The 20,907-nt window shown below is 50.9% G+C and overlaps 8 protein-coding genes across 8 annotated transcripts; 5 read left to right on the top strand and 3 right to left on the bottom strand.

The window, feature by feature from the left end:
* Positions 1–1,895: 1,895 nt before the first annotated feature.
* L3040_002507 (uncharacterized protein) lies at positions 1,896–4,150 on the top strand (the record flags this gene model as incomplete). The annotated part of the gene is made up of 4 exons (XM_007289588.2): positions 1,896–2,150; positions 2,209–2,259; positions 2,325–3,642; positions 3,693–4,150. The coding sequence occupies 4 exons, from the start codon at positions 1,896–1,898 to the stop codon at positions 4,148–4,150; spliced, it is 2,082 nt and encodes a 693-aa protein (XP_007289650.2).
* A 934-nt stretch (positions 4,151–5,084) lies between these two features.
* L3040_002506 (uncharacterized protein) lies at positions 5,085–5,870 on the top strand (the record flags this gene model as incomplete). The annotated part of the gene is made up of 1 exon (XM_007289589.2): positions 5,085–5,870. One exon carries the CDS (start codon positions 5,085–5,087, stop codon positions 5,868–5,870), a length of 786 nt encoding a protein of 261 aa, XP_007289651.1.
* A 426-nt stretch (positions 5,871–6,296) lies between these two features.
* On the top strand, positions 6,297–6,627 carry L3040_002505 (uncharacterized protein; the record flags this gene model as incomplete). The annotated part of the gene is made up of 2 exons (XM_066155580.1): positions 6,297–6,552; positions 6,620–6,627. The coding sequence occupies 2 exons, from the start codon at positions 6,297–6,299 to the stop codon at positions 6,625–6,627; spliced, it is 264 nt and encodes an 87-aa protein (XP_066012570.1).
* A 79-nt stretch (positions 6,628–6,706) lies between these two features.
* On the top strand, positions 6,707–9,699 carry L3040_002504 (uncharacterized protein; the record flags this gene model as incomplete). Its single annotated transcript, XM_066155579.1, has 3 exons — positions 6,707–7,046; positions 7,097–9,301; positions 9,509–9,699. 3 exons carry the CDS (start codon positions 6,707–6,709, stop codon positions 9,697–9,699), a joined length of 2,736 nt encoding a protein of 911 aa, XP_066012569.1.
* A 460-nt stretch (positions 9,700–10,159) lies between these two features.
* Positions 10,160–10,849, bottom strand: L3040_002503 (uncharacterized protein; the record flags this gene model as incomplete). Its single annotated transcript, XM_007289591.2, has 1 exon — positions 10,160–10,849. One exon carries the CDS (start codon positions 10,847–10,849, stop codon positions 10,160–10,162), a length of 690 nt encoding a protein of 229 aa, XP_007289653.2.
* A 247-nt stretch (positions 10,850–11,096) lies between these two features.
* On the top strand, positions 11,097–13,693 carry L3040_002502 (uncharacterized protein; the record flags this gene model as incomplete). The annotated part of the gene is made up of 2 exons (XM_007289592.2): positions 11,097–11,322; positions 11,367–13,693. 2 exons carry the CDS (start codon positions 11,097–11,099, stop codon positions 13,691–13,693), a joined length of 2,553 nt encoding a protein of 850 aa, XP_007289654.2.
* Positions 13,694–15,281: 1,588 nt separating this feature from the next.
* On the bottom strand, positions 15,282–16,394 carry L3040_002501 (uncharacterized protein; the record flags this gene model as incomplete). Its single annotated transcript, XM_007289593.2, has 1 exon — positions 15,282–16,394. One exon carries the CDS (start codon positions 16,392–16,394, stop codon positions 15,282–15,284), a length of 1,113 nt encoding a protein of 370 aa, XP_007289655.1.
* Positions 16,395–18,534: 2,140 nt separating this feature from the next.
* L3040_002500 (uncharacterized protein) lies at positions 18,535–20,833 on the bottom strand (the record flags this gene model as incomplete). Its single annotated transcript, XM_066155578.1, has 5 exons — positions 18,535–19,137; positions 19,196–19,797; positions 20,023–20,577; positions 20,743–20,754; positions 20,818–20,833. The coding sequence occupies 5 exons, from the start codon at positions 20,831–20,833 to the stop codon at positions 18,535–18,537; spliced, it is 1,788 nt and encodes a 595-aa protein (XP_066012568.1).
* Positions 20,834–20,907: the final 74 nt, after the last annotated feature.

Below are 20,907 nucleotides of genomic sequence, written 5' to 3'. Positions count from 1 at the left end.
GAAGTGCTGCAAAGGCTCCCTAGCTTTGAGATCCTGCATATATAAATGGCCATTCATTACATATGGGTCTAAGAGCAACAATTAGAGAGGACTGGGAAGTATCCTAGTCTTCTTTCCAGTCAGACGGGTGTCTCCTTTGTACCAATGACTGAGTGCATAGTTTGCTGCTTGACCTTGCATTACTGCCATTAGCAGGGCTTTTATCTGGGAATTCGAATGATTTGACGTGCCGGGCTTGGTTCCCTCAGCCTCATCAGCTTCCAGCTGCTATTTCCCAACGTCAGGTGCTCCAATCCCTCAAACCTGGTACATGTACGCGTATGATTCTGCGATTGTTCCTGAGCTCAGTACCCCTTGACGCTTGTTCAACTGAGGCTATATAGTGTATCTCCTTGCAGCCATAGTATTGTTTGACCATCTATGCTTGCCAGGATTTATCTGTCGATTTTGAAATTTGTCCCTTAGCGGCGCTTTCCTTGGATTTGCTTTCATGGAAGATTCATTCTGTAGAAATGTCATGTCAGTCGTGTCACCAACCCGAGATGACTCCCGAATATTCGACGCTTCTCATCTGGTATCGTAGAGATGGTCTTCATCTTCGTTGTCGTCGTTGTTGCTGCCAACTGTGCTTATTGCCCGATGTTCTGATCTGCTTTCATATGCTTAGAAGTCCGAGTATCAGCAACATGCTAGAGCGGGGGCAGAGGAGATAGATCCAAACCTGTGGCTTTGATGCAGCCTTCAAGCAGAAGCAAGCGTGCCTGCTCCCTGCCGTTCAGGATGTGAGAACACATTGTTAGGATCGCCGCGGCCTTGCTCTGCAGATGCCGGTTTCACTTCAAAGCCCTGAGAAGGAACACCTTGGGAAGCTTGCAGTGAATTCAAGAAGAGCACTTAGAGCCCGAGGCCTCTTGTGGCAGATACCTCGCTGTGGTTCGAATACAAACGATTTCTTGCTTATCCGTACTGTACTTTTATATAGTTGGAATTAGCTGGAAAGCTGCTCTTTTTATATTGCAAGACCTCGCAGGCAGACTTAGACGAGAAGAGTGCTGATTGGTTTGATCGGAAGCTTGCTCGATGGAGTCATCGAGTATGTTCTATGCTTTCTTTGATCCGTGTCAGCCCTTGCTATGAACGCAGGGATGTTTTTGTCTATACTCATCCTCCTACGGCATATGATCTGCCCAAAGAGATTCACTACTGGGTATCAGGATCATATTGTGGTCCGGAGTTTAGCCCGTTCCTCCAGAAGACTCCTGCTTTGCTACAAGCCGAGTCACTTCCATACTGCGGCTATTCACCTTGAGTCTTTGCCTAAGGCTGAGCTGAAAGCCTGCTACTAGAGTTCCCGTCCAGACAGAGGGGCTCACATTGAATGACAAAACGTGGCTAGCGAGGAAAAGTTTTTGCCTCTAGCTACTTAAATACTCCGACCACCTCTATTCTTCCACCACCTCCTTTCCTCCACCACCTCCTTTCCTCAAACACCTCCTTTCCTCCACAATCAGCACACTCAGTGTCTCTCCGCAGAACTACTCTTACTCTTTGTCACGACGGGAGCCTTCGCAGTCGGTGTAATTCCTGCTGTGTCCTAGGTTCTCGTCCGAAGATCGTCCCGATTGTGCAGAGCGCGAGATCAGGCGTAATCTAAACAAAGCGTATTCACATGTTCACAAGCTCACAACACCCTACACCTCTCTCCTTTATCCTATCGGGATACTTGCGCAATTTCAGCCAAGTCTCGCCCTGAGCCTCATCCCTCATCGGGTTCGATGAAGGTGCTCGATAGCACTGGCAGAAGTGCTAGAGTTAGATCCGGAAACACAGCAGCAGACTATCACTCCCCGACCACTCAAAGCCAGAATCGATCTCTCACCAACGATCTCAACAATATGAACATGAACATCAGCCAAGGTAGTCAAGGTAACCAGCGCAGTGGTGGCGGCAACAATCCGAAGGGTAGCTCCGCAAGCAATCTGCCCCAAGGTTCCCAACACGGAAGAGACAGCATGGGCTCGAATAAGCAGAACCCTGGGAATGTTCAAGCTCGTTCATCATTCTCTGGCCGCCTAGATCCCAAGGTCCCACCCTTCCAGTCCAACAGCCAGAACCAAGGTCAAGGTCAATATACGCCTTATTTGAGCCAAGTAAGTACCCATTCCCTCTGTTGCAGACTACGTCTCACTGTCGCTAACCAAATAATAGCACGACCCAATCAGCCAAGTCCAACGACAATCTACAATGATGGCTCAACAGGTGAGTCACGGCTATCTATTCTGCTTGGAAATACTATGGGTTCCGATCTGCTAATAACGTGATAGCTCGAAATTATCAATGAAGCTTCCACTCGGTACCAGGCCAAGATCTCCGACCTCATTAAGAAGATTGATAGGAGCGATGGCATAAACACCGAGATGCAGGCGACATTAGTTCGGGACGTGCGCGACCTTGGTCTGGAGTATGGCCAACAACAAGTACAACTGCAGGCACACTTCAATAAAGTTGTCTTTGAGAGAGACATGAATCTCAATCAGCTCAACATCATGTCCGCCAACCTCACCAGAGCATATGCTGATCGCGATCAATTCGGAGAGGAGAGAGAAAAAATGCGCCGTTCCTCGGAGCAATCGTCGTTGGAGTACCAGAAGAGTATCGATAGGCTCAATGAGCTTGTAAACCACTGGGCCAACAAGAATGCTGCTGCTCTCAAAAAGATTCAGCAGCAAGATGAGCAACTCGAAGGCAAGCGTGCTCTCTGGCTTCTTGTGAACCCTGGTGCCAGCCCCGAACGAGACGCCATAGCTAGTGCTCTCGAGAATACTGTCACTTCACCAGTTGTAGCTCAGCGATCCTTCCACGGTCACCAGCTAAGGAGGGCCAGTGGTACCATCAAGGCCACAGATAAGCTGACTCCGCCTTCCACGACGCCGAAGATTACTGGTCTCATGGGTGACGGCTTTGGTTCTGCTGAGCTTCCTTCAATGAGCTACAGGCTCCCAGAAAGTAGCGCTTCGATTGGTCAAACCTACAGAACCGATGGTCTTATAGCACCGCGTCGCCGCCTTACAGCCATGCCCTCCGGTCCTGCACCAAAAGATCGCTGCCTTTTCCTTCCCGGGCCGTCATTGACATCGAAAAGAATTACAACTCACACTGGGGCAGATTCCATCACCTGGTCCCGATCTATGGCGACCCCTGCTCCTGCTTCCCCTACTTCTCCCTCTGCTGAACCCTCCACGCGTCCTGTTCAGAATCTCTCCAGCAGTCTGGTCCTTCATGTAAATCCAAAGGACCCTTCAACGTTTTACCAGGAACAGTTTTCGGAGCTCTATGCGATGGTAGAGAACTGGGTCGGCTCGCATTGTCATTCTCCAAACCTTGAGAATGACCAGGAGATCGCCAGAAGCAACCAGGTCCTTTGGGCCTTTATGATGAATTGCACATACCCTGGCCAAAGACAGGATGCGCATACCCATACGATGACCCTTTTGAATGACACTGCCTCGAGACCTTGGTTCGTTATGAGAATGGCAGTGTCTTATATCGTTGAGGAGATCTTGTCTCTTGCTCCCTACAAGTTGTTCAGCCAAGATGTAGATACCGCACTTGAGAAAGTCAAGACCAGAATTGCAGAGCGAGGTAAGCAACTATACGCCCTCTCTATTTGATTTGCTAACATATCCTTGCAGGTCTGGCCATTGAGGCTCGCCAATCTCTCGTCGACCAGCGTGCAGCAATCATCCAGCGTGTCGTTAAAGGCCCGACCTGGGATCTCTTCCGCAAATCTCAACTTGCTACCCATAGTAAGGCTCTTCGCGAGATACTCGGCCCAATGCTCGACAACAACTCCCTGCGTTCTGTCGCTGGAGGAGACCTAGGTGCTATCATTATCAAGGCTTGGGAAATCTCCGTGAGCATCAATTCTTCCAAGCTTACGTTTCAGGTGTACTTCCCGGAGACTGCCCAGAAGTTCAGTGCTGCTACTATGATTTCCAAGGACAAGCATTACGTCGATCCAATGACTTTGCAGATCAAGCAAGTCCGACTCAAGTTGGTCATTACCCCCGTCGTCACTATGCGTGATGACAGAGGTACTACGATCCGGGCAAAGAATCTGCACAGAGCCAACGTCTTGACGATGGCTTAGTTCATGATCCGGTCAGACAAATAAAGCTTTTCTTTGCCCTTTCTAGGTCATTGATAGGATAGCAGTTGCCAAACATGGTTCGCGTCTCGATGCGTTACAAGCGTCTCTTACTTGCATCCTCTTCTACGGCTGCAGGGAAGGATAAAGATCCGACCGGTTCTTCACTTGCTTATTTCACTAATTTACTGGTTTACTCTTTCAATAAGACGGACTACAGAAGTTCGCTCGGCATCTAATCATTCTCGATCACTCCGATCAACTTTGAACTACGGATCTGGGATATTTGCAGCTTTCTCTTAGTCATCAATAGCCCCCTTGTTTCTACATTTTGCTATTTCGCTTTTGCTAAACACCAAGCACCTTTTTCATCGATCACCGACAAGAACATCCATCACCAACCCGTTTCTTTACGCATTCGATAGGCTCACAGCACAAAGGAGTTGGCGTATTCGAGTTGGCTCTTCCTGGTCATTCGATACTATGACTCGTGGCTTCTCAATTTGCACCTGGATGGCTCGCCGTTCCTCGTCTTGGAGGATCTGATACAAAGGTGTGCTTTGCTCATTCAAAAAGATGGTTCTGCGAAGGGTGGGTTGCGTTCGGATGGTCGCCTAGGTCCTTTAAAGGTGGCATCTTGATATTAAAAGTCCCCCCCCCCACACTTCATAGAATACAAATATAAAATCCCCATTCAATGCTGTATTCCACAACCGTGAGTACCTGTAAGTAACCATGTGAGCGCCTCTGAAGTTGCTATCTACTGTCCCTGAATCCTTCTTGTCTCCGGTGGCAATCCTAGAAAACCCGAAGTGGCATGCTTTCCTCTGACGTCAGAATTTAGAGAAGTCATTAAAAGCTTCACATATCCTGCTTGCTTTCTCTAATGCTTTCGGGTTACAAACATCTTCAATAAACCTCAAGCAGATACGTTAAAATGGCAGCCAAAACCCTCTCCTTCAAATGTGCCCTCATTACGGGCGGCGGCGGTGGCATCGGCTTCGAGATGTCCAAATACCTCATCTCCCTTAACAAGAAAGTCATTATCGTCGGCCGCACCGAGAAGACGCTCGCCCAAGCAGCCCAAGATCTTGGACACGATACAAAGTACTACGTCCTCGACACCGGCAACGTCTCTGCCATCCCAACCTTCTGCCAGAAAGTCATCGAGGAGAGGCCTGAAGTGGATTGCCTGATCAATAACGCTGGCGTACAGAGACCGCTGGATGTCAACGATTTCGACCTGCAGAAAGCGGATCAGGAGATTGACATTAATATCCGCGGGCCTATGCATCTGACGATGGGGTTCTTGGAGCACTTCAAGAGCAAGGAGGCGGCGACTATCGTCAACGTGTCGAGTGTACTCGGATACATCCCCTTCTCGATCATCAACCCGGTGTATAATGGTACGAAAGCGTGGCTGCATTTCTGGACGATGAATCTGAGGACACAGCTTGCGAAGGATGGGAGGGGGAAGGGGATCAAGGTGGTGGAGATTGCGCCGCCGACTGTGGCGACGAACTTGCATCGGGAAAGGGAGGATCCGGATGATAACAAGAAGAGTAAGAATCCGGAGAGTCTGGAGGTGGGGGAGTTTATGGAATACGTGCGGAGGGGGTTTGAGGAGGGGAAGGAGACGATTGGGGCCGGGAGTAGTGTGGAGGTCGTGGATAAGTGGTATGAGGCGTTTGGGGGGCAATATGAGAAGGCAGCGTCTAAGTGATTGGGGTTTCTTGCAAGAAGGAGAAGGAGGAGGAGGAGGTGCTATGGAAGGGCTATGGAAGGGCTACGGGAGGGCTGTGGTTGCATTCGCTGGGCGTTTGATAGAGGCATGGACTTCCTTCTGGACAATCGATACAAAAAGCAAGCTGACATCAGCAAATTGAGTTAGCAATTTTGAGTCTTTATATTGAACCAAACTCGAATCAAGATCTAATTTCCCTCTTTGATATCGAGTCATTGTTCACATCCAGGAGGTGACTTTCAACACCTCTGGTGAATCGGTGTACGCATCTGCAGAAGCTAATACGAGATAATAGCTGTGCTCCAAGTCATCGCAAAGATATTCAGTCAGCAGAAAAATAACTAATAACATAATTTTGGCAGATATCAAGTATCGCAGAGTCAACATAGTCATCTTCAAAGACAGATGACGTTCTGCCGAGATCTCGCTAAGCGTGCCCCACGATTTCCCATTCTCCCGACCTGCCGACGTCCCTTCATAACACTTGTGAGGTCAAAGTCAACTCTCTCTCTTGTGCTCTCTTCCGCCCAGCACAGCCTAACCCATACCCCTGTTACTCCACTCCCGACCGACCTTCAACCACATACCGTGCTGATCTCGAGGCGCGTCATATTCCCAACGACCCGGACGACGATACAGTCTGCCGCATACAATAGAATAGGTATGTTTCGCCGATGCTTCATGTGCACAAGCTCAATCCGTGAATAACGAGGCTGACGCCGCAGCAGATGGGTAGGACTCGTATCAGGCACCGATAATCGACGGGAAGCCGCGAGGGCCTTGAGGCGCATCAAAGTTTCGAGCAGCAAGCAGAGATGGCGCCGACCTCAGTAACGGCGACTGCTCAGTCGCAAACCTCTAAATTCAAGCGCCCAGTGCCCCCAGGCATCCAGACCAATGGCATCCACTCCTCGACCTCCTCCCCCTCCCCCTCGATGGCCGCCAGCCGACTTCCCTCTGCCGCCAAATACCCGCCAAACTCTGCGACAAGCAACGGAACAGGAAGTAGTTCAGGGCCGAAGTCTGCCAACCGGAATAAACGTGATGCGCCCTCCCAGGTCCCCGGCAGAGGACAAAGGAATAGCAGCGTCGGCTTGCGATCTGGCGGTATAATGGATTTCACCATCGGCCAGAATGCCGAGCCGCAACCATTTTGTACGTTGGGTTCTACGTATTACATGGGAGGATGGCTGCTAACCTCTCAGTCAAATCGGACGAGTATATTCTGAGGAGGTATCGGGGCAAACCACCATCTCTGATCATCCACCTATATCCAAACCATTTTCGATTCGACCAACAGGAGGGTAGCTTCACGTACAAGTCGCCCATGAGAATTGTCATTGAGCATTTACGTTCCCGAACAATCCCTCATGACCTGCTCGAGTTCATGCCGAATATAGAGTACTATGAAGACTGCATGATTGTACAAATACACGACCACAAGTCCATTGCCCCCTCACAGAATTCGGATCGGCCAAAATCCGAACATAGAAAAAGCGTCCCATTTTCTATACACAACTATAATGCCTACCTCACCCCGTCCTCCTACGTATCGTTTCCGATGGAGACTGCGGCGCCAGCCAAGGCCAGGGCTGATGCCGATAGAAAGAGTCCCTCTACACAAAAGGATAAGGAGAACATGCCAGCTCCCGCTCTACCCAACGGAGCTCACACTGCGTCGCTTCCCACGAAGCCCAAGATAAGTACAATTGTCCTTCGACCAACGCCCCTGAGCAGACATACCGAACTTGCCCTTCGAGCCGCTGAGGCCCTCTCAACCAGCGATGGCCGGAAGGAATCTCGTCAGGAGATTAATGGCTCACTGTCTGTAACTGTTCCACCAACTCCCACGACAGCCATCTCTTCAAACCTACAGACTAGCAGTATGGCTCATCCTGCGAAACGCTTGAAGAAATCACATGCGGGTCTCACCACGAGCAATCTCTACTCGTTAGAGGCGCAAATCACCCTTGCCACTACTGCGCCGCTCATGCTGGAACCGATACATAGTGTAAGAGAGGCTGCCGCTCTGCTAGAAGCAATGTCCCACCCAATGCACTCAGAAGCGCCTCCTGCACCAAAGACTCGAAAGAGGACTGTTGCAGAAATGGCCGCAGATGAGGCGCAAGCAGCAGACCAAGAACGACATATGCTCAGTTTCGACGAAAGAGTCATTCCGAGTACTCCTGGGGCACAGGGTGGCTCGAACCCGGCAAATGGTGACGGTCAAGTAGGTGGTGCTTCCTTTGAGCCGCGATTCGAAAGATTCAAGACTTTGGAGAATATCCGAACTCAGCATGAGGAAACCAAGAGAGCAGACAAGCAGCGACGAGAAGAAGCAGAAAGGAAGAGCAAGCAAGATCAAGAGCGCAACAAGCTCCGAGATGACGCTGAGAAACGGGAGCAAGAGAAACAACGGACGGCTTCATTGCACCAACAGCACATGGCTCACCAACTCGGCCAAGAGGCAGCCAGACGACGCCAGGCGGCACAGCAAACGGTGCAGGCCCAGCAGGCTCAGCAGGCTCAGCAGGCCCAGCAGGCTCAGCAGGCTCAGCAGGCTCAGCAGGCTCAGCAAGCTCAGCAGGCTCAGCAGGCTCAGCAGGCTCAGCAAACTCAGCAGGGTGGGCAAGGCACACCCCATCTTCAACAAAGTGGACAGGTGCAGAATCCTCACGGCCACCCCCAGGCGAATGGCATCGCAGCTCAGCCGCAACGATTCCATCAACAACAGGTATCTCAGACTCAAGCCTCGTCTCCGATTGTCCGCAATGGTACACCTCAAAACCATTCGTCACCGGTGGTAAACAATATGGGGAATGTTCCCATGCAGCACTCCAACTCAAGCATGGGTGGCAGCCCTGCTCGACCGGGATCCGTCGTCCATCAAAATCATCCTCAGATGGGTCCGGGAGCTCACGGCATGGTTGCGCAACGAAGTCAGCAGAGTCATGCTGGGACACCTCGCATGCCGGTAGCTACTCCCAATATCCAGTCTACGCCTCTTAATCGCCCAATGAGCCAGACGCCTCGGATGAGCCAAGGTAGCCCGATGCAAGGATCGATGGCAACAATGCAGGTTCCAATGATGAATGGTCAGCAAATGCAAGTGAACTCTCAGCAGGCGCAAGTTATGCAACAGCAACAAAGAATAGCTGTGATGATGCGAAATCAGCAGCAGGCGCAAGCTGCTCAGCAAAATGCTGGTCCCAATCTTCAACAAGCCTACGGTGCACAAATGGCGGCTATTGCTCAACGCTCAGGAGGTCTCGGGCCGAACATGAATCAGAACATGATGAATGGCCAGCAGGCGATGACTGGTATGCCCCAGATGACGATGCAGCAAATGCAGCAGATGCAACAAATGCGTCAGCAGGCTCAGGTCCAAGCACAGGCCCAGGCTATGGGTGGTCAGCAAATGAATAGTCAGCAATATATGGCGGCTCAAATGATGCGGCAACAACAACAGCAGGCGGCTCAGCAGGCAGCTCAACAGCAGCAACAGCCGCTCAATCCTCAACAGCAGCAACATCAAGCCGCACAACAGCAGTTATTCCAGCAGCAAGTGATGGCCACTGCAAGCGCGATGTACTCGCAACAAAGACCAAAGGTTGCAGCGCAATACGCCAATGGCGCCATCCCTGAAGAAATAGATAGATCTCTCAGGGCAACATGTCAGCAAACCGCTACTGCTACTGTCCAGCGTCAATTTCAGGCTCGACGAGCACAGCATCAGCAGGCGATGATGGCAGCTCAAGGTGGGATGCAGCAAAACATGAACGGGATGCACAACGGGATGGGTATGTAAGACAGGTGTACATTTGAAATGGCGTTTGATTGGGCTGGAGCGAGAGATGATGGTTACGATGGGCATAAGTTGGATGGAAATGCCTTTTGGCGTTCACGGTCTTGCATTTAAGGCTTTCGCATGGCGAGGCGCTTCTGAAGCGGTTTTCGGGTGGCTGGGGACTGGCGCAGGTGGAGGGGTTTGTTTTCCATTCAGGAACACCCTGTTAAAATGGCAGAACTAAAGGAGTCTATTTGGAAACAAAGTGTATGATAAATTCGGGCCTTCTCTTTACAGAAAGAAGACAGCATCAATTGGAGATTTTGACCCCAATGTACAGTTGGGAAAAGCGAACCTGAAACTTACCAGCTTCAATCAAAGTGGTGATACATTCCTATATCTCTGATGACTTTGTATGTCCTGTAGCATATAATCCAACGTATATGTCCCCTACATTCATTATTGGTACAGCCAAGCCTCCTTATCCCATACTCCCATCGACTTCCCTCCTCCTCTCCATCTCCCTTGCCCTCCACTCCTCATCGGTGCCCGCAAAGTCCTCAAAGCGCTTCGTGAATGCCGTGCCCAGCTCGACCTTGCGCTCCCTGCTCCTCCACACGTCCTCGCTGCTCTCCCGGCCCAGCTCCTTGGCGTACTTCAGCCGCTCGCGCTCACGGTAGTGCTCCTTGATGGCGGCGGCCTTCTGGTCGCGCGGGTAGGTGCGCGTGCGCATGCAGAACCAGAAGTCGCCCCAGTCGTCGGAGCAGGAGCGCAGGGTGCCGTAGCGGTAGAGGTCGTTCCAGCGGCCGCCGAAGGAGTTGCAGTAGAAGGCCTGGTCGAAGGCGGCGCGGCAGGACATGGTTGTGGGCAGCAGCTGAGAGCTCAGGGGTTCGGATTCAGAGGAGGAGGAGGAGGAGGGTGTGGAGGAGAACTCGTCATTTTGAGAGGAGCGGCCGACGCGGGTGTATTTCTTGCCGCTGGGTGCTTGGGTGTCGGCGTTGATTTCCTTGAGGAAGGAGTTGAGTTCTTGTTCGGCGAGGTCGTCTCGAGAGAGGGCTTGAGGGGGAGGTGTGTTGTTTTGAGAGGTGGGTGGTTGAGGAGTTGATTGAGGTGGTGTTAGGGTATTCTTTTCTTTCGGAGCAGAGTCTACGGTTGACCAGAGCCAGCCCATCGTGAAGATTCGATTGATGTGGGGATGTTGGGGATGAGGCTGAGATTTCTGAGAGACGAGGCCGGGGATAGCTTCTCGCCCTGCCAAGAATGCTTGGTTCAGCCTTATGACGTCTCCGCTCTCTCAGCAGGATATCCAAGGCAGCTTTATTGTCTTGTACCTCTTTCCTGTGGCTCCTTGGGACATTCAAACAATCCTCGGGAACATCAAAATGTATCTGCTACCACAGCAGTGAATCAATGTGAAAATGCAGTCTTCACGGCGCATCTACTTCAACCCGACCAGTATCCATGGCTTAAGGTCGCAGAAACCCGTCCGACGCGATTTCTACAATGCTGGGTTCACGCCCAGAACAGGGCTAAGAAAGGATGCGAAGTTTACAGGAGGGGTCCGAAGGGAGAGTACGGATACTGGAGAGGATCAAACAGGGCATATCGCCGCTGGATCTAATGAAGGCATCCTGTTCTTCGATAGTAAGTCTTTTTGCTCATTGACAGATTCAAGCTAATACCTTTAGACATTTTCCCTTTGAAGCTGAACTGGGCCCTGCGATTGCCATGGAAGTCCGAACAAAGTCTCCCCGAGCTCCTGACTCGCTTTAACACTTCCAGCCTCGGAACTTTCGAACCAGTGGCTCTCGTCAAACGAGCTATTCCAAGCTCGGTCCCCATGAAAGTTACAGAGATCCTCCCACGACTTAAAGATGGCGGTGCATTTGTCAAATTCTCGTATCCGGATGGGATCACTGCAAAAGAGGTTGAAGGCCTCGTTCGGCAATATCTAAGAGAGAAGCCTGTAAAACCGTGGTTCAATCCTTTCAGACGAATCCGTGCAAACCTGGTAGTGGGGAAGCCGTGGTTGGAGGATCTATACCGCTTCCCGAGCTCTAGAATGAAGGTGGAATTCGTACCCACGAGTCCTGGGGGAGAGGCGGCCGAGTTGTCGCAAGAGACACTGTACAGTCTGTTCCGAAAATACGGAAAGCTGGCGGAGATAAGTCCTCAACCATCGGATTCCAAGATCCTCCCAAAATACGCATATTTAGACTTTGCAAGGTTGAGACATGCTATCATGGCTAGGAATTGTATGCATGGGCTGAAGGTATTGGAGACTGAAGGAGGTGGTGCAGCTGGTACGCAGCTCCGTCTCTCTTTTGAGCAGAGGAGGAAAGCTCACTGGATCTGGGATTGGCTCATGAGCCATCCCAGGATCGTTATCCCAGCTTTTGCTGCGCTTGTTGCCACGATCACTGTCGCGATCTTCGATCCTATTCGGACGTTCTTTATCAAGGCACACATCGAGCATTCTTTCGATTTAAAGGATAGCAGGGTATACCAGTGGTTCAAGAGTCAGGCGACGGATATCTTCACTTTCCGCAGCCACAGAGCTGAAGAAGCTAGTCTTGATGTTCTTTGGGGAGACAGGAAACAGATCATCGATCAATTGCAGACTTGGCTCATGGAGACAGCAGATACGTTCATCGTTGTGCAAGGACCAAGAGGCTCAGGTAAGAAGGAGCTGATCTTGGACCAAGCTTTGAAAGGTCGGAAGAACACCGTCCTGATCGACTGCAAGCCCATTCAAGAAGCTCGAGGCGACAGTGCAACGATCTCTGCTGCCGCAGCTTCAGTGGGTTACCGACCCGTCTTCTCCTGGATGAACAGTCTCAGCAGTCTGGTCGACCTTGCCGCTCAGGGCACTATAGGTGTCAAGTCTGGATTTAGTGAGACTCTAGACGCCCAACTAAGCAAAATTTGGCAGAATACAGCAATTGCTCTGAAGCAGGTAGCTCTCCAGAATCGACACAAGGACGACAAGGACGCTACTTTGGCGGACGACGACTGGCTCGAAGCACATCCTGAATGCAGACCGGCCGTTGTAATCGACAACTTTCTGCACAAGAACGAGGAGAGTAGTGTGGTGTACGACAAGATCTCGGAATGGGCTGCGGGTCTTACAACTGCCAATATTGCACACGTCATCTTCCTCACCAACGATATCTCCTACTCGAAATCGCTCAGCAAAGCTCTACCGGACAGAGTTTTTCGCCAGCTTGCTTTAGGCGATATCACACCTGAAGTTGCTAAGCGATTTGTGATCACCCATCTGGACTCGGACCAGAATGACCCATCCGGTACTTCTGTAAAGCTGACTCCACGTCAACGCTATCACGACCTTGATGAGCTAGATGGGGCTATCGCAGCAGTCGGCGGCAGACTCACCGATCTGGAGTTCCTTGCTCGAAGGCTCAAAACCGGGCAAACACCAAAACGTGCCATCGCCGAAATGATCGAGCAAAGCGCTTCCGAGATCATGAAGATGTACCTCCTGACCGTCGACAAGGCTGAGCGAAAGTGGTCCCCAGAACAAGCCTGGTACCTCATTAAAAGCCTCGCCGAAAACGACAGCCTGCGCTACAACGAAGTTCTGCTCAGTAACACATTCACTTCCTCCTTGAATGCATTTGCCTCAAATGGAGAGAGCGTCCTCGAAGCCCTCTCCGCCGCGGAACTAATTACCATCAAATCCTACAAAGGGCGCCCGCAGACCGTGAAAGCTGGAAAGCCCATCTACGAAGCAGCCTTCAAGATCTTGGCCGAAGACAGAGTGCTGAAAAGCCGCCTCGACCTCGCGATTCTCACCGAGCTGACGAAGATCGAGACGAAAAGCCTGGACAAGTACGAGACTGAGCTGGCTCTGATTGGCACGCTGCCGAAGCAGCCGCGCGAGGTGGGACCAAGGGTGCAGTATCTGTTAGGGAAGCTGGCGGCTAGTCAGGTGAAGATTGAGGCGTGGGAGAAGGAGATGGCGGGATTGAAGAAGGTGCTCATGGATGAGTATTAAGAGCGAGGGGCGACGTATATGTTGGGCAGGGGGGGTGAGATGATACCCGGTGAAGATAGGACGATTTCATGTATACCCAGCTCAATTTTACGAATTAAAAATCAGATGGTCGACAACCTGCTTTTCCGACTCGAAAGCCTCTCGACTCTCGACGACGGTACATGAGCTGATTAATGATTCCCTTGAAGCGGTAGAAAATAACGGATGTTCCCGGTTTCGGTTGTAGTTGACTAGTAGGTACCCACCCACTCACCACATTCATTCTACTTTGTTTATGTATTTCGTATTTATCCCCTTTTGCTTGCTCATCTTTCTTTCTTTCTTCCCTTCTTTCATTCTTTCCTTCTCTCCTTTCCTTCTCTCCTTCCTCCTTGCCGAAGGTTTCGCAGAAGCCCTTCAAGATAAGAAGGAAGAAAGGGGAGAGGTTTATGGACTGTGATGGCTGGTGAAGCTTGAAGCAGCCTAGCTACCGGTACTACACGCATCCGTACTCTAGCTTTCTTCGCCAATTGGAGAAGTACGGACCGGATTCCCCCCCCCCCCCCCCCCCACTAAAAAAAAACGCTTTTACGACCAAGGGATTTAAAATTCCTGCCATTCTTTTTTTTGGGGGAGAGGGGGGGGGGGGTTTCTGCTATGCTTGATTCATTAGGTTCCTATCTATCTTTTATTGAAGTGGGTGGGTAGGAGGTGTATTGGAGTAGGTAGGTGGGTAAGGAAGGTAAGGTTTTTTTTTTTTTTTTTTTTTGAATCTGGATTTGGATTTGGATTTGGACACCATGACAGAACGGAGCTGTTGTTAGTCTGGGACTGGGTCTGGGTCTGGATCTGGAAATATGCTCTTGGATTTGTTATTGCTATCTCACCGAGGTGTTGATAAGTTGACAGAGGTGTGTGTATAAGGGCGGACGCGTCTTGCCTAGGTAGGTAAGTAGGTAGCTAGCTAGCTATCTTTGGGCAATTCTTGGGTGGTGGGTAGTATTACCACGAGTAGTAATGATGATGATGATGATGATGATAACGATGGACAATACTGTTGGTTGGTATCTTGGTGAGAGGATGGAGACGGTGTACTTTGGGTACCGGCATTGGTATGTCTTCTCGCTGTGCGAGCCTGCGAATCTGTACCGGTGTGTGTGTATATGCCCTGGAGTCAGCTGTTTAATCCGCTTAAGTGTAGTATCACTTACAGACTTTGGACTTCTGCTATAGACCATATAAACCCTCCAGCCACCTGCCCCGCCCATTCCATAGGAAGAGCATTCGTTCGCTTACAGAGAAGAGAGTTGGAAGTTCAATCCTCTATTTACCATTCTTCTATCCTTCGCAGTTTAAAAGATACAGATAGATGCACCTGCATATCTAAAAACCCCAAGCCTGGTCAGACATGGATCCTTGCAATATCTGATATGTTCAAAAGAGGTAAAAGGCAACCACTTTTGGCCCTTCCTTCCAGGGTATCCGTTCCCGATTGCTCGCTCGTTCCATTTCATGGAGAATTGCCGCGATGGCTTCCTCCGTTGCCCGACAAAAACTCCAAAGCTCCCATTCAGTTTCCGTTCCATGACATTTCCCATAACGCATAAGTTCAGGCCGCGATTCTCTCCTCGTATGCCTGCCAGGCCTTCTTCCTATACCGCTCCGCCTCGCGGACAGGGTCGTCGGCTTTGATAATCCCCCGGCCCACAATCACAATGTCGTTACCCATCGTGCCAATCAGCTTCTGCGGAGTGTTGTACTGCTGCCCCATCCCATCGCCCTTGACTTCTGCATCGTCGTCCTCGAAATCGGACGGCAGCTGGCAGCCGGGGGTCATAGTTATAAAAGCATCTCCCTTCTCCGTGTTCAGACTCTCCTGCGAGATGAAGCCCATCACGAAGCCCTTGTGTTCCCTCGCGCTCTCCACACAAGCATCCGTGTACTCCTTGGTCATGAAATTGCCCTGCGAGCTCATCTGCGCCAGGATCAGCAAGCCCCGATCCATAGGCGCCTCCTCGATACCCTCCAGCACCTGGTCTTCCGCCGCAAAGCCCTCGTACGTCCTCGGGGAGTTGGCCGGCTCAAAGTGCTGCGACACCGTCGTGACGGACACGATGCTCGCCTTGCGGCCCACCGTAGCGGCGTACTGCAGGCCCTCGTCCGTCATGGGGGTGACGGTATCGTTCTCCTCGCCGTCCGAATCCATGCCCTCGGGATCCGGCGCGCCGGCCGAGATGTCCGTCTTGACCTCGTAGCGCTTGCGCTCCTTCCAGCGCACCGCCGCGTCGGACAGGGCGTCCACGGCCGCCTTCCCGGGCACCATGTTCACATTGGTGATGTGAGCCCACTCGATGATCTTGGCCGTGCCCTCCGTGTACTGCAGCTGCACGGTGTGGCCGATGTCCCCGAACTTGCGGTCCTCGAAGATGAGGAAGCCGTGCTTGCGTGCGAGACGTGCAAGGCGTGCACCCGTGCCGCTCGTCGGGTGGTAGTCCCAGTTCGCGACGAGGTCGTAGTGTGTCTTCAGGACGACGATGGAGGGCCCGACGGCATTGGCGAGACTGAGCAGCTGGTTCGTCGTGGAAACATCGGCGCTGAGGCAGAGGTTGGAGCGCTTGAGAGCCATGAGGCGGAGCAGGTACGAGGAGAGCGGGTGCTGAGCGGTTTCTGCCCGCTGGGCGTAAGGGGTCTTGGTGACAGGGTGGACGGATTTGATAGACATGGTTGGATGATGGGTAGTGATGGGTAGTGATGGAGGGCTGCTTTGCTCGGTGTGTTTCCTTCGCTGGCGTTGATGGTAGTGAGCTGTGGAAGAGTTGATAAGGGACAGGTTGGTTTACTTTCGGGGTTGTCAAAAAGGGTTGCGGAGAAGGCGAGATTTAAGTATGGGGATCAAACGGACGGTAGGTGCGTCGGTCTGGTCCGAAACTTATTCCCAAAATAAAACGCAAAAACAGCCACCAGATGTTGACCTGACCACTGTATCTGATGTGCTTTGTCTCAGGACCTCAGACCGCTCGACTCTGGCTCTCCTATGGCCGTAGTGTTGATTTGGAATAAAACCGTCCCCAATGGAAATTTGAAAAAGCCGTCCATCCCCAGGACCGTCCCAACGTCAGTCGCCGATAGTTTCCCATGCCTCGACATTAGCAGAGTATGTTTTCGCATGTCTTACTTAACACCTGAGACTTTTTAGTCTCAGGAATTCTTGTGTACGCTAGCCCCTGAAGTTGGCCTTAAAGTAAAAAAGCTTAGCCAATCGTAAAGGCCGAACTGAAGCTATTCGCAAAGTCAATTTGTTAATAAATCGCGAATTAACGTTAAAATAATAAGATAGCGAATAAGGTCACGGACACCCGTTATCCTTGAGAGAGCATATGTATCGCACATACGATTTCTCGCTAGTAGGACACTTTCATTCCTACCGCTCGTGTATAGGTTGGTTGGTAGTCGTATCTTGAGAAGCGCGCAGCCTGCGGAATTGATTCCAGCCTTTGACCGATTGGGGCTTTTCTTGCGAGGCCTGCAAAAAGGATCTGTATCGACACTCAAGTCCGAATCCAAGGTCCTCAAATACGCCATCTTTCGAAATCAGCAAAGCATCGAGAGCTTCGTTAGAGATAAAAAGGTCTGCTATCGCGCTAAGAGGAGCTACTCGAAAGAAAAAAAATGTGACCAAAGTTAGGACCAACAATACCGTAGTGGCCGATAATGATTGAGCAACAGTAAGGTTTCTAGCAATCGTTAGAATTGTATAAGCTAATTGTATAGACCGCATGAAAAAAAGGAAAAAAATAAATCACGATACAAAGCGGCATTCACTTGAGAGTAGTCTCTTGAAACCTGTCTTTAAATAGTACAAGCGATCTCCGGATAGGAGATAGGTAGGTTCTATACAGGAAAAGGCGTTTCGAAGACTGACGATCTTCAAAGTTTCCAAGACAGATGATCTTCAATGACATCCTACGTACGGAGTAGTGGGGAAATCGCCACCAACGGCTATATATATACTCAACGTCAAACGTTTTACTCCGTACTACTTTTAGACGGGTCGAAAAAATGACCGTTTCAACAGAAGTGTGTTTAGTGTAGGGTAGGTGATCGGGCAACAGTTGGATTTCGATCTATCCCTTCGCAAGCTTCGCCTGATATACGGAGAGGGCAATGTATCTGGCGCTGATAATTTGATTCGGATATTCAGGGGCAGGATGTACCTAGACTACTCTACTGGTGTTTCTCTTTTTTTTTTTTTTTTTTTTTTTTTTTTTTTTGTATTGCATCACCATACTAGATGGAACCCCCCTCCCCCGCCATGATCTGTCCCAATTGACTGACTACCGTACTGTTGGTCTTTGTGACATGCCAACCAACCCTTACCTTATCTGCTATCCCAAGACATCAGACGATTATGCCTTGCTTTTTATCGCTAGTAGCGTATTTACCTGCCCTTCGTCGCTGGTGTAAGGAACAACCAGTCAAGAAAGAAGATGCCCAAGGGCTCGGGGGGAGAGATTCCATGATTGCCAGGGGGAAAGGCTAGGGGAAGCAATCATATCACCATCTCACATTGTTCGTGGCAGATGGGATGGGGAGAGGCAAAGATCTCGTTGTACCACGCTCAAAGAAGACAAGTAAATTTAGGACTTTTCAATTTTATGCTACCTCCGTGTAGCTACCAGCGAAGATATTCATTATGCAGCACCCACCAGTTTTTCCAGTGTATTGGTCGCAGAAAAGAAACGCAAACCCGCAACAAGTCTAACCATAAAAGAAGCCCGCTAGACACCGCGCCATGTGCGATTTTGTCTCCATGACATGATGCCCAAAGTGAAAAACAACCAAAGAGATTCGTGAGAAGCAATCTAGTCAACCTCTTCCACAGTCGGTCCATCATCATGTGTTGCACCGGGGCCTCCGGCACCTGGGAATCCTCCTGGACCGCCTGGCATGCCACCTGGCATACCACCTCCCTCGCCACCAGCTCCGTAGAATTTCATCATGATGGGGTTGGCCACGGCCTCGAGTTCCTTCTGGTGTTCCTCGTACTCCTCCTTGGTGGCTTGTTGAGAGTCATCCAACCATGCGACGGTCTTGTCAATCTCAGCCTTGAGTTTCTCCTTGTCGGCAGCGTCAAGCTTCTCGTCGACCTTGGAGTCAGAGAGAGTATTTCGGAGGGAGTAAGCGTACGACTCAAGACCGTTCTTGGCGCCGATGCGTCCAGCTTCGGCCTCATCCTCAGCCTTGTACTTCTCAGCCTCGGACAACATGCGCTCGATGTCCTCCTTGGAAAGACGGCCCTTGTCGTTGGTGATGACAATCTTGTTGGACTTTCCAGTACCCTTCTCAAGAGCAGAGACGTTCATGATTCCGTTGGCATCAAGATCGAAAGTAACCTCGATCTGGGGAACACCACGAGGCGCAGGGGGGATACCAGTGAGCTCAAACTTGCCCAAAAGGTTGTTGTCCTGGGTTATGATGTTAGCAACACGAAAATCAGGAACATGCTATTAGATAACCACTAACCTTGGTGCGTTGACGCTCACCCTCGTATACTTGGATGAGGACACCGGGTTGGTTGTCGGAGAAGGTAGAGAAGACTTCGCTCTTCTTCGTGGGGATGGTAGTGTTTCTGGGGATGAGCTTGGTCATCTGGCCACCGGCAGTCTCAATACCAAGGGACAATGGCGCAACATCGAGGAGGAGGATCTCGTTGGTGGACTTGGAGGAAGTGTCACCGGAGAGAATCGCAGCCTGGACGGCAGCACCGTAGGCAACAGCCTCATCGGGGTTGATGGACTTGTTGGGCTCCTTTCCGTTGAAGTAATCGGTGATCAACTTCTGAATACGGGGGATACGGGTAGAACCACCGACAAGGACAATCTCGTGGACCTTGGACTTGTCAATCTTGGCATCGGCGAGGACACGGTCAACTGGGGTGGTGGTAGAACGGAAGAGGTCCTGACAGAGCTCCTCGAATCGAGCACGGGTGATGGATGTGTAGTAGTCAATACCCTCGAACAACGAGTCGATTTCGATGGAGGTCTGGGCGGAAGAAGAAAGAGTACGCTTCGCACGCTCGCAAGCAGTGCGTAGACGACGGAGGGCACGGGCGTTGGTGGACAGGTCTGGGTGGAAAAACGTTAGCAACTGCTCATACTATCCAAGGTACCCGATTGTGTGGAGATAGGTTGAGAGGGGAGGTTGAAACCTGCCCGGATTGAATCCGACGTTGTCGGATTCTCATTGTCGCGAATCCTAGCTCGGGACATTGGACATTTAAATGTCACAAATCCTACATAGGACATTGTCGAAAGAAAATGAGAAGAGGTTTAAAAATTAAATGTACTCACCCTTCTTATTTTTGCGTTTGAATTCTTGCACGAAGTGGTTAACCAATCGGTTGTCAAAGTCCTCACCTCCCAAGTGAGTATCACCGGCGGTAGACTTGACCTCGAAGATACCCTCCTCAATGGTAAGCAGAGAAACATCGAAAGTTCCTCCACCCAAATCGAAGATGAGAACGTTGCGCTCGCCCTCGACCTTCTTGTCAAGACCGTAGGCAATGGCAGCTGCGGTAGGCTCGTTGATGATGCGAAGAACGTTGAGGCCGGCGATCAGGCCAGCGTCCTTGGTAGCTTGACGTTGCGAGTCGGTGAAGTACGCAGGGACTGTGACGACAGCGTTGTTGACGGTTCCTCCTAAGTACGACTCGGCGGTCTCGCGCATCTTGACCAAGATCATGGACGAAATCTCCTCGGGTGTGAACTGCTTCTTCTCACCCTTGAACTCAACCTCAACGACGGGCTTGCCAGCACGGTCGATGACGGAGAAAGGGAAGTGCTTCATATCAGCCTGAACCTCAGCATCAGCGAACTTGCGTCCGATGAGGCGCTTTGCGTCGAAGACTGTGTTATGCGGGTTCATGGCGACTTGGTTCTTTGCTGCATCTCCAATCAAACGTTCGGTATCCGTGAAGGCGACGAAGGAAGGAGTTGTGCGGTTGCCCTGGTCGTTGGCAATAATTTCAATACGGTCATCTCTGAAGATACCCACGCAGGAGTAGGTGGTACCAAGATCGATTCCTATTGCAGGTATTGTGTTAGCAAGAGCCTCGTCCTGGAGACAGCGGATGGAGGGGTAGTTACCGATTGCGGGACCCATGATGGCGGTGTGAGTGTGTGTATAGAAGAGAGAAGAGAGAAGTGTATGAGAGTCAGGAATTCGGAGATGCTTTG

This window comes from Drepanopeziza brunnea (assembly GCF_022702325.1).
Source record: "Drepanopeziza brunnea f. sp. 'multigermtubi' strain 214-2 chromosome Unknown ctg3, whole genome shotgun sequence".
In the NCBI taxonomy this organism is placed as follows: domain Eukaryota; kingdom Fungi; phylum Ascomycota; class Leotiomycetes; order Helotiales; family Drepanopezizaceae; genus Drepanopeziza; species Drepanopeziza brunnea.
The sequence above is the reverse complement of the archived record's forward strand: the minus strand, read 5'-3'. Positions and strand labels throughout refer to the sequence as shown.